General features: G+C 51.3%; 1 protein-coding gene across 1 annotated transcript in view; it reads left to right on the top strand.

Annotated features, from left to right (window-relative positions):
- Positions 1-3610: 3610 nt before the first annotated feature.
- The window catches only part of SEC16B (SEC16 homolog B, endoplasmic reticulum export factor), a 33743-nt gene continuing 26481 nt past the window's right edge, over positions 3611-10872 (top strand). The window contains exons 1-7 of the mRNA XM_040984228.1: positions 3611-3906; positions 5076-5188; positions 6238-6358; positions 7393-7489; positions 8358-8502; positions 9112-9263; positions 9616-9677. Of these exons, the coding sequence (XP_040840162.1) occupies positions 3611-3906; positions 5076-5188; positions 6238-6358; positions 7393-7489; positions 8358-8502; positions 9112-9263; positions 9616-9677 (986 nt within the window). The remainder of the gene's footprint in view (positions 3907-5075; positions 5189-6237; positions 6359-7392; positions 7490-8357; positions 8503-9111; positions 9264-9615; positions 9678-10872) is intronic.

Raw genomic sequence — 10872 nt, 5'->3', positions numbered from 1 at the left:
GCTGCACACGTAGCCTCTAGGGTCCTTTTCCAGGTTAGCGTTCTAGGAGTGAAGCTGGGGCAAAGGGCAATAGTGATGTCATGTGGCAATCCAAGGGTGATCGCCTGTCATGGTTTCAGAGCAGAGCTGGGAAGTTGGTATCGAGTCTGTCTTTGTTTGGATTCCTGTTGCCCAGGTGCGTGGTGGTGTGGCCAGTGTAACTGCGTGGCACATCAGAGACCCGGGGAAGCTGTCACCAACAGTCAGAGAATCTTACAGCACCCAGTCCCAGCACTCAGTCAGGAGAAAATCTTGCAGCCTTAGGAACAGGACCCGTCTCAGCACGACACCCCAAAGCGCTGGCTTTCTCGGGGCTGTTAAGTCCAGGAGAGCCACCTTTTCCCTAAGCCCTTTGAAAAGGCAAGGACTGAGCCGCTCATGTTGACGTGTGGCAGATCCTGGCACAGGATGGGAACCTGGTGTTGAGAAAACCGAAAACCAAGTGGATCTTCATGGAACAAATGCTGAATTATAAAATCTTAATTCTAAGGGAGACATGAGTGCCCTGTTTTCATGCTTACCTTCACAATGACCCCAAACTTTTTTTTTTTTTCCTTTTTTTCCAACGCCGTCTTGTTGTAACAGAAAACATTTCGATGCCTTCAACTCAGTGTTGAACTTTTAAATGTGTTTTCCAGCTGGAGAACAGAACTGGCCATCCCATCAGGGCCCGATGGAGAGAAAAGTGATCAATCAAACAAATAAAAACAAATCCGTAAGAGCCAGGCCAGGTACGCCCTCCCACCGGGGAGTCCCGCCTTGCTGCCGGCGGGCACATCAGTGCCAGTCCGGCTAGGCAAGATCATTTATTTATAGCGTACTCTCATTTGCAGCTCAGCCCCACAATGACCCCGCTGAGCCAGGCATTGGCATTCCCATTATAGAGGAAAAGAAACTGAGCCAGCCAGCAGCAGAGCCCACACTCTGGATGGGGTGCGCTTCTGGCCAGGCCGGGCTGCTGCCTCAGGGGCGCGTCCTCTCTCTCTGGTGTCCCCTCTTCCGCGTTGGCAGGAGGGCTGCCTTCTCATGTGAGCGCACCTGGCTCAGCCCTCGCCTGGGCAAACAGAAGCACCAGCTTCCAGAAGGGTTCTGAGCAAATAGGCCAAGTCGGAGCTGTCCCAGCCGGAGGGCGCAGACCTGTACTTTGCCCCAGTGAATCAGCTCCACGGAGGCCGGGCGGGTGCAAAGTAAAGCACCTGGCTGTAGACGCGAGACCAGGGGAGCGCTGGTAGATGTGGCACCTGGACTTTGACAGTGTCCCGGGGGCCAGGAGGCAGTGCTGGGCCGGCTCCCCGCAGCAGCAGCAGCAGCGGCGGCGGCGCGAAGGAAGGTGGAAGGCGGCGGAGCAGGTGTGTGGGGACAGGAGCGCCCGCCCGTTTCTTCGCTTTTCCGTGCTGTGACATATGGAGCGGCAGCAGGGCCCCTCCCCGGGCTAGGGCAGGTCCTTCCTGCGAACTGGGGAGTGGGCTATGCTGCAGGGGAGTGATTCCTTCCAGGGAGAATCTTCAGGGCTCTCCTTAATCGTAACCCGAGCTCCGATGGCTGGCCTGGAGTGGCCATCTCTTGGCAGGAGGACACGGTGACTTCAGGGAAGCGCTTGGGGGCTGTGTGTTTGCGTTGGGGGAAGAAAGGATGTGGCGGCCACATGGCAGCGGGTCTGTTCTTGTTCGGTGTTGGTTCACAGACCGTCCACTGTGCCCCTGGCACTCGGCTTTCCTGGGATTCACTGGCAACAGTTCTCCTTGCACCTGGCTTCTTCGAGGAAGTCGGTAGACACGTGGAGGAAGACACACAGGACTTTCTCAAGCTGTGACCAACTTTCAGGGGAAGGGCCTGTGTGGCCCGACCTGTGGGCCCATTCTGCTGTCTCATGGCTCCTGGCTCACAGCTGTGGAGGCCGCCCCTGGACGTCTGATTGGCACCACATCCCAGTTTGCACACACACACCCCTTTGGCCTTTTGTCTCATCGGCACACTCAGGTGAAGCGGAGAGCTTCAGGGCTGGGGCTAGTTAACGGATCGAGCCAGGACTGGCAGAAAGGCGGAGGCTGGCGTGGCCAGTAGGCAGGGTCCCCAGACTCACCCCTCATGAGGGGCAGTCAGGCCCCTGTGCTCTGTCCCAGGTGTGTCCACTGCGTGGTGGCAGTTAGCTTGATGCAAGCGAGATGGATGGATTATAAAATGTCCAGCTGCGAAGAAGCTGGGGGATACAGCTCCTGTTTCTTCCTTTTAGAGCCTCAAACACGCTTCTTCTAACCTCCCTGGGAGGAGGGGCGGGCAAGGCTGCAGCATAAAGGCTAGTTCTTCTAGGAGGTTCATGTGAGGATTTACAGACAGCCTGTATGTGTGTGAGTGAGTGAGTGTGTGTGTGTGTATGTGTGTGTGTGTGTGCACGCCAAGGCACAGCCAGGAGCCAGGAGCTCTGTTCTCTCCCATGTGGAGCACTTGAACAACTTCTGCCACCTTGCCGGGTGTGTTAACCAGCTGGATTGTAGGCAGCGTAACCAGGGCTTGGACAGGGATCTGCAGGCGTTGTAACAGGGGCTTAACCTACAAGGCTGGTACCAAAAGGATGCCTCTTCAAGGATTGAGTTAAGCTTGGCTTTTTCTGGGAAAAGTCTTCAGCCACTGAAATTACTCTACTCTTTATTGAAGAATTAGTACGCACCAGGCCCTGGCTCTGATAGGGACGTTGCCAGGGAGTTATTATGGTCTTCATATTATAGAACAATCAGGTCTGAAAAATTTCTTTAGTAAATGGCAAATTGAGGATTAAAACTCCAATCTAGCTCCCTCCAAAGCCCTCTCTATTCCTTTTTTTCCTTTAATTACTAATCTCTCCCCGCCTCTCCCCCTCTCCCCCTCTCTCCCTCTCTCTCCCTCTCTCGCTCTCTCCCCCTCCCTTCCTCCCTCCTTCTCTCTCTTTCACAGATGTTCCAGCCCTGTCTGCAATGGCCAGTCCAAGGCAGGCTCTCAGGACTCTCTCCAGGTCTGCCTCATTGGGCAGTGGGGGGCTGGATGGGAAGCAGAGCGGCTGGGACTTGAACTGCCGCTCTGGTATAGGGTGCCAATGTCAGTGGCAGCATACCCTACTTTACCCCAACTCCAGCCCCGGCCCACTCTATTTCTACGATGCCACGGTATATCCATAGTTGGTGTGAAATAAATATTTGCTGGTGGAGTAAATAAAGAAACCTTAATTTGGATTCCTTGATAGTGTGTTTGGCTGTATCTCTGGCTGTTATCTATCTCCCACATCTGTTGTTCCATATGTACTTCCTAATTTTTAAAGCAACATCAATATAATTGTCAAGCCTCTTATTTATTTCGCATATCTGCTGAGGATTTTTTTTTCAGACTTCTCTATACTAGTGCTCACTTGGTTTGTTTTAGATCAGATTTTAAGGATGATCACTGCTCTTTTCATCAGATGGATTCAGCCATTGTGCTTATTTAAAGGCTTAAAGTGTTGACCACTTCATCATTCCTTCTTCTTCTTGTTTTCAGTCCGCAGGAAGATAAAATCATTTCGTGATTGATTCAAAAGCCAAGGAGAATTCGCCAGCTCGGGATGGAACCTTGGGTTGCTCAGTGGCCACCTCAGCCCCAGGGGAGGCCCAGCTCACCAGCACAGGAACCTGGTGGAGCACTTCAGAGAGACGGACGCCGTCGGTCGGCCACGCATTCTCGCAACAACAGGGAGAGGCTTCCCCGATGGCAGGAGGCCCGGGGGAGCCCCCAGCCCCAGCAGGACCCCAGGCCGGGTCAGCAGCAGCCTCACCCTGTGCCCTGGCGTGGGCCGTGGCAACAGTGTGGATCTGGGGCTGACTACCATGAAGGGGGTCATCACGGGCAGTTGTATTCAAGGTATGGATTTGGGGCCTTGGCCTGGACTATGCACGTGTGAATGCTTGTTCTCTTCCTTCTTCCTTTTCCTTTTATTTCTCTTTCCATCCCCACCATACCATATTGTCTTAGTTGAAATCTATTTTTATCCCACCCCAAATTGGTTTCCAGCAATTGAAGAGCATGTTTTTCACCTTGCCCCCAAATCCTTCCAGGCAGCTTGCTAAAGAAGCCAGCCGTGTGTGTAAGGGGAGGGGTGGAGGCAGAGGTTCCTAAGAGCAGACGGACCCTCTTGAGGGCAATAGAGATAGACTATATAAACACTGTGCCTAGGGACGCCTAGCTGCCCTTGGTCATTGGACCAGTCTGACCGGGGTTAGTGTGATGACCCCAACTCCAAAAGGATCTTCCTGCCTTGAATGGCACCTCGAGTGTGGCAGGGGTCAATAAGCCTTTGTGGAATGAGTGGGAGCTGTTTGGAATACAGCTTCAGGGGATGTAGACTTGCAGGTTTCCAGTTCAAGAGGGAAAGGTCATACAGAGGTCATTGTAGGTTGGAGAACCTGCAGTCCTGCTCCTGGAGAGCTCATTGACCGAACTTCAACATCTACAGTGTTGGGAGCCATCTGTGCTCTCTTTAGCTCTTCTGGTTAGCATCCATCTACTTGCCTACATACTCAAGGTTAAAAGTATGATAACCATTGTAAAGAATTTTGCCTCTATGAAACATGAGCTATTAACTGATAGAAATATTAGCAGCGTAGTATCTCTTTCTCCAATAATTTAGGATAGTTGAATGTTCGATTTATGTTAAGGAAAGAGGCTGTAAAAGTAATTAAAGGCAAACTTGATTTGGATCATCTAATTTCTGTCATGTGCATGGGGGTTACAATAATGCATTGGATCCTTACACAGTCATATAGAAAGGGCTCTGATCTGTGAGGACAAGACTTTGTTTTTGTATTATATCCTTAATGTGCTTATGAAACAGAGAGAGAGAGAACAAATATTTCCACCCTGGAACCTGCTGGTTTATCTCCAAATGCCTGCATTAAAGGCTGGGTCAGGCCAGAGGCTTCCAGGCAGACCCTGGGTTGCAGATGAAGTTTGTCTGCTGAAGTCTGGCAAGTGTCCCACTGGCCTCTGTTTATACATTCACCTCCAATGTCTGACTCTTTGTGACACTTCAGGCCCAGTTATGAGGGTGCCTATCGGAGCTACCACCCTCCAGCCCTGAAGGAAGACTATGCTTACAGAAGTCATTACTACCACGGACACCCGCAGTGGCTGCAGGAAGAAAGAGGTAAAGGATGAACTTCACGAAGGCTTTGGGACAGGGGATAGCACCAGGGGCTTAAGACCACAGGAGCCAAGAGGAGAGGCTCTGTCTGGGCAGGTGCGGCTGTGACGGAAACATGGCTCTGAACAGCGTGGAGAAGGAGGGAGAGAAAGGTGTTCCCAGTATGTGTACATGATGACACTGTGTTTGTCTTTATGCTGCCAGTGCTGGGGAGAGCTTGTCATTCATCCTCTCTACGGCCAGGGATATGGGCTCTGACCCTTGAAGCCAGCACTCAAGGACATCTGGTGTGTGTGGCAGCTCTAACGGGCTTCAAGGCAGCAGATGTGCCCCAATAGGCATTTTACCAACTGTAGCAACAGGCTTAGGTGTGAGCGAGTGGCAGGTCCTTCCTTCCTTCCTTTTTCTTTCTCTTTCTACATTTATTTATTCACTGACATGCAGACTGGCAGAGAGAGAGAGAGAGAGAGAGAGAGAGAGAGAGAGAGAGAGAGAGAGAGAGACATCTTGTACCCCACCAATTCACTTCCCAAAAGGGCTCAATGATTGGGACTGGATTGAGCTGAAGCCAGGAGTCTGACACTCCATCTGAGTCTCCCATCAGGGCAGCAGGGGCCCAAGCACTCAGGCCACCATCCACTGCCCCCATTAGTAGGGAGCTAGCTGGGAAGTAGAACAGCCAAGACTTGAATCAGGGCTTTTCTGTGCGTGGCTCACATTTTAGGTGGCAGCTTACCACACTGCATTACCACGCTGGCCCCTAGTGGCAGCTTCCAACTTGCTAGAAAAGAAAAATTCGTTTCAATGTTGAACACACACACCATCTCCACCATAAACAGTTACGAGTCACACCAATGAGATCGGTTCAGGAAAGATCCAGAGGGTATCTTCGGGCCTCTCATTGTTAGGTCTCTCTCATCAATTCAATTCCATTGGGAAAATTTGTTTTTGAACCCATTTTCCTACAGTAACTCAGTTTCACAGTTAGAATTCATCTGAAGGAAGCTCAGAAAGAAGTGATCTGCATTTCCTTGTTTCCTCTGAGGGTGCAGTGCCAAGGCATGGGAGTCCTTATATCTGGCATGAAGAGTATCGGGATCAGAAGTACCTCCGAGAGCATCGTCATGAAAACCAAAGGAGTTCATTTGGAAGAAATGATGATAGCCAATTCCAGTAAGTACAGAAAGGAGGCTGACGTGACTCAGCCCAAGGTAGACTAGGCTGGGCAATTTTATGTCTAATGTTCACCTATTTATTTGGAAGGCAAAGTGACACAAAGAGAGGGAGAGACCCAGAGCACCTTAGATCTCCCAGCTGCAAGGGGGGGGAGGGTCCATTCCTCACATGGCCCCAATGATCAAGAACAGGTCAGGCAGAAGGCAAGAGCCAGGAAGGTCGTCTGGATCTCCCACATGCATGCAGGGCCTCAAGCACCAGCACCACTTTCTGCTGCCTTCCCAGACATTAGCAGGCGGCTGGATTGGAAGCGGAGCAGCTGGTCCTCGAACTGGTACTTCAAGGTGGGACAGGAATTGCACGTGGGGGTTGATCCAGTGGTACCACAATGCTAGCTCCCATGTCAGGCAAATCTTACAGACTGTGATGCTGGTCCTCTGTCCCAGCCACAGGGATATGACAGTGTCCCAGGAGGACCTGGCTAGCTGTCCCTGCGGTCCTGGGAGTTAGAGGAGTTAGAGAGACTGTGGTCTGAGTTCTGGGAGTTCGGTGAGGCTTTGCTGGAGGAGGACCTATTCTTTGGGGTCTCACGACACAAGCAGTCTTCAGGAGCACTCATGATGGCATCCTTCTGCGGCATGTCCTCTGTGCCCTCCGTGAGTGCTAGGAATGGGGCAGCCACTGAATGCAAGGCAAGGCCGGTGTCTACACATGCCCAGGTGTCTACCTTGACCCCTGTGGCCCTGGCATTGACTGACCCAAGTGCGCTGCTTCTTAGCCACCCCAAGACGTCAGATTGCAGAGCACAACCCTTCTCCCTGGTGCCTGAGGCCACTTCCAGTGCCCATGCTGGGGTGCCCAGGTGTCCCTCTTATTCTATTCGAGGAAGCAAATGAGGAGGTGGGGCTAATGCTATTCTCTGGGGAACTCAGGTCGCCAAAACCTGCCTATGTGTTGAAGCAGGGCAGCCCCGGTGGAGAACAGTTCTGCTTTGCTGTCTGCCTCTTGCAGTTCCCATTGTTCCGTTGTAGGTCCACCAGGTGGAATCCTTATCAAGATGACCTTGGGCAGGACAGACCAAACGAGCTTTTGCCAGAGACGTTGTTGAGTGGGGCCTGGAAGAACAAGGTCAGTTGCAGTGATGTGGGGTCTGTAGGCTCGTGGTGGGCATCATAGGGGTCCTGCCACAAAGTGACCCTGTTCACAGGGCCCCTGGGGATGGGGTCTGTGGGGCCCATTCCTCCCCTTGGGCAAAGCCTCCTCTTACACCTGCTCCTTTCCTTGCTTTCCCGCCACTGGCTTCTGGCTCCAAAGCCCTGATGGTCTCTTTGTATTTTGATTCTATAGACAGGTTGAGAAAATGTCACCAAAGTCCCCTCATACTGCTGAGAAAGGCAAGAGGGGTCACTGGTGTTTGGCGTTAGGGACCCCGTGTTCTCTAGCTGGGCCACAAAATAAAACTTCTAACAAAAACAAAAACCTTCAGGGACAAAGCGGGCTAAGCTTTTGGTCTGCAGCAACAGCATCCCATATGGATGCTGGTTCTAGTCTCAGCAGCTCCACTTCCCATCCAGCTCCCTGCTTGTGGCCTGGGAAGGCAGTGCAGGACGGCTCAAAGCCTTGGGACTCTGTACCCGTATGGGAGACTTGGAGGAAGTTTGTTCTAGTTCTGGTTGTTGTGGCCATTTCAGGAGTGAGCCAGTGGGTGGAGGATCTCTCTTCTTTTCTCTGTAAATGTGTGGTTTTTTTTTTTTTTAAATAAAAACAAAAAGTAAAAGACAGGACCCACTGTCTGCAGGGTCTGTACTTCCCACTGGGCCATAATGCATCATTTAGCAAAAAACCTGTCTTCCCAAATGATCCCTTTTTCTTTCAATATATCTACTCCCAATGGATTTATTGTGAAGTTTGAACTTTGTTTTTTCAAAGAAAGCACTCAGGAAACCCAGCTCCAGAAACTCTTTCCCCATGTGTTCCTCCTGTTTTGAACTTGCAGCCATCATTGGCCAGCAAATCCAACCTTGTCCGGCAGCATGAGTCTGGCCTCAGCTCCAGCAGCTACGAGCTCAGTCAATACATGGCGGATATGTCGGAGCACCATAATGTTACGGCTGCAGCAGGCTGGCGTCCAGTGTCAGCAGGTGGGTACTGAAGTGATCGCAGAGGTTGGTTGAGTCTGATGGGGGAAGGCCAGGGGGCAAGGAGCTTGGAAAGTCATCCTTACGTTGTGTTTCCAGGAAGGGATCAGGGTTGGCCTCTCATGCTTCTTTAGTTCTTCCAGGAAGAGGCCAACCTTGGCTCCATTTCCCACCTTGACTCTTAGAATAGAGATTGCATCGTACTTGGTTCCTGGAAGCGAACACCGCCCTTGGCTATGGTTAGGCTGGAAGCTTTTAAAATGGGTTTCTAAGTGACAGATGAATACAGTAAAGACCAAAGAGAATTAACAAAGCCAAACTGGGACACAGAGCCTAACAGCTTGTCTGGAAGTCGGAGGCCTGCTGTAAGTGGCGAAGTTCTGAAAGCTAAACTCCGTGACTTCCCTGAACTGCTGAGAAGCAGGGCTGGCACGTTGGCCTTTGGACCAAATCGTCAAGTTGCTAACGTTGTGTTCTGATGTATTCTTGTATTCTGATGGCTGCCTGGGGACTGGGGAGCCCATCCAGTCTGATCCTGGACCTGGGTTTCATGTCTCTCAAGAGAAGCAGTGGGGGTGAAGCTAATGATGTCCATCTGTGTCTGTTGGCCAGAGGATGTCTTGGTGGCTGGTCCCAAGGCACCCAAGAAGTTCCATGTCCCTCACGTGTCCGTGAGTTTTGGGCCGGGAGGTCAGCTGGTGTGTGTGAGTCCCAGTTCCCCCATGGATGGCCAAACTGCTCTTGTTGAGCTGCACAGCATGGAGGTAAGCAGGATCCCGTGTCTCTTGGGGGCACCCAGCTCCTTTGCTTGCCTGGCCTGAGCTTGGCATCTCCAGGAATGGTTGTTCTTGTGGAGTCCTGGGCCATGCGTGTCCCAGACTGGAGGGTGTGGGAATGGTGGGCTCTCCTAGGGAGGAAGTGATGCTGCAGTTCCGTTTCCCTTGCAATGCTAGCAGCTCATCTTCAGCAGTCAAATGATTCATGTTTGTCCTTTTGCCGTCACCCCAAGGCACTGAAATCTTATGCTAGGGCCATGGCCTTGGGATGTGACCCTGACAGGACCTTAGGACCTTAGGTGGAACAGTATTGAAGGCCAGATCTTATTCTTTGTTCCAGGTTCTTCTCAATGATTGGGAGGAACAAGAGGAGATGAGAATGTTCCCAGGACCCCTGACCAGGTAAATCATGCGTGAGCTGCTGAGTAAGGGCTCTGGAAACCTGTAAACTCTTGCTCTCCAGGGTCAGCATTTTGGGAATTTGTTTTTGGTTTCCTTAGAAGAAGGATTGAATAGTTGGAAGAGAATTGTCTGTGTGATGAAATAGAGCCAAGCGTGAGCTGAGTCATTTCATAAAACCATTTTCATGGTGAGGGGCCTGGAAGAGAGTTAGCTCAACTGAAGAAAACTTTTAGTCTGTCCCATTTTGCAGAAGCAGTGTGGAAGGGCGCTTTAGCATCCTGTGTATTTGGCAGAGACTGGTACAAGTGTGGGGTGGCCTGGGAAACTGCTGAGAAGTGGATCATGGGGGAGAAATTCTGTCAACAGTGGCTTTTTCTTTGTTTCCTGGAAATATAGATTCAGCAGTTTACAGGCTGCTGTGCAAGTCTCCCCCCTGCAGGAATGAATTGGAACTAGTTTTGTAAACCAGTCATGTTTCTGGTTACAGATCAGGGTGGCCTTATTTGAAACAGTCCTGGCTAGGTAAGGGGGCACCTGAGTACCCCATCTTTGCCCCCTTCTGCCTAGGGGCATCGTGGTGGTGCACTTGGTCCCTCCTCTGAGCCTTAGTTTTCGCTCTGAGAATAGTTGCGGCACCTGCTCTGCCTATTGGAGGCGGTGGCTGTGTGGCTCAGATGACACCAAGCGCAGGGAAACCTTCAGGGTTATTCCCACCACACAAGTGTGTTGTCAAGAACATCCCCCTATGGTATTTGACAACTTCTTCAAGTAAAAATGAGTGCTGTCTGTATGTCTCCCGCACAGCCATACAGATGTGCGGGTGGAGACACAGCTCATATATTCGGGCACTTGAATGTTGGTCCCAACTTGCCTTTAACTTAGTGAATGTCCTCAACAAAATAACAAAGTTCATTTATTGAGCCTGTAGCTAATTTCTTTTTGCGTGGAGGCAGGTTCTTTTGTTGTCGCTCTTTTAGGAAATTAGCCGAGGCTCAGAAGAGGTCAGACACTGGCCTACACTGAGAAGTGGCAGAGCAGATGTGGACCCAGGGTTATCCGGCTGCAGCAACTGGGCAGTCACCTGCTATGCTGTGCGGTGACGCCAGGGCTGTGGCTCTGTTTTCTCCACTGTAAAATGGACCTTTTTGTTCTCTGCTACAAGGAAAGTGCTTTTGCGTAGATACAGACTTCTCAG

The sequence above is a fragment of the Ochotona curzoniae genome, unplaced genomic scaffold, assembly GCF_017591425.1.
Source record: "Ochotona curzoniae isolate NIBS_2020 unplaced genomic scaffold, NIBS_Ocur_1.0 contig_4105, whole genome shotgun sequence".
In the NCBI taxonomy this organism is placed as follows: domain Eukaryota; kingdom Metazoa; phylum Chordata; class Mammalia; order Lagomorpha; family Ochotonidae; genus Ochotona; species Ochotona curzoniae.
The sequence above is the reverse complement of the archived record's forward strand: the minus strand, read 5'-3'. Positions and strand labels throughout refer to the sequence as shown.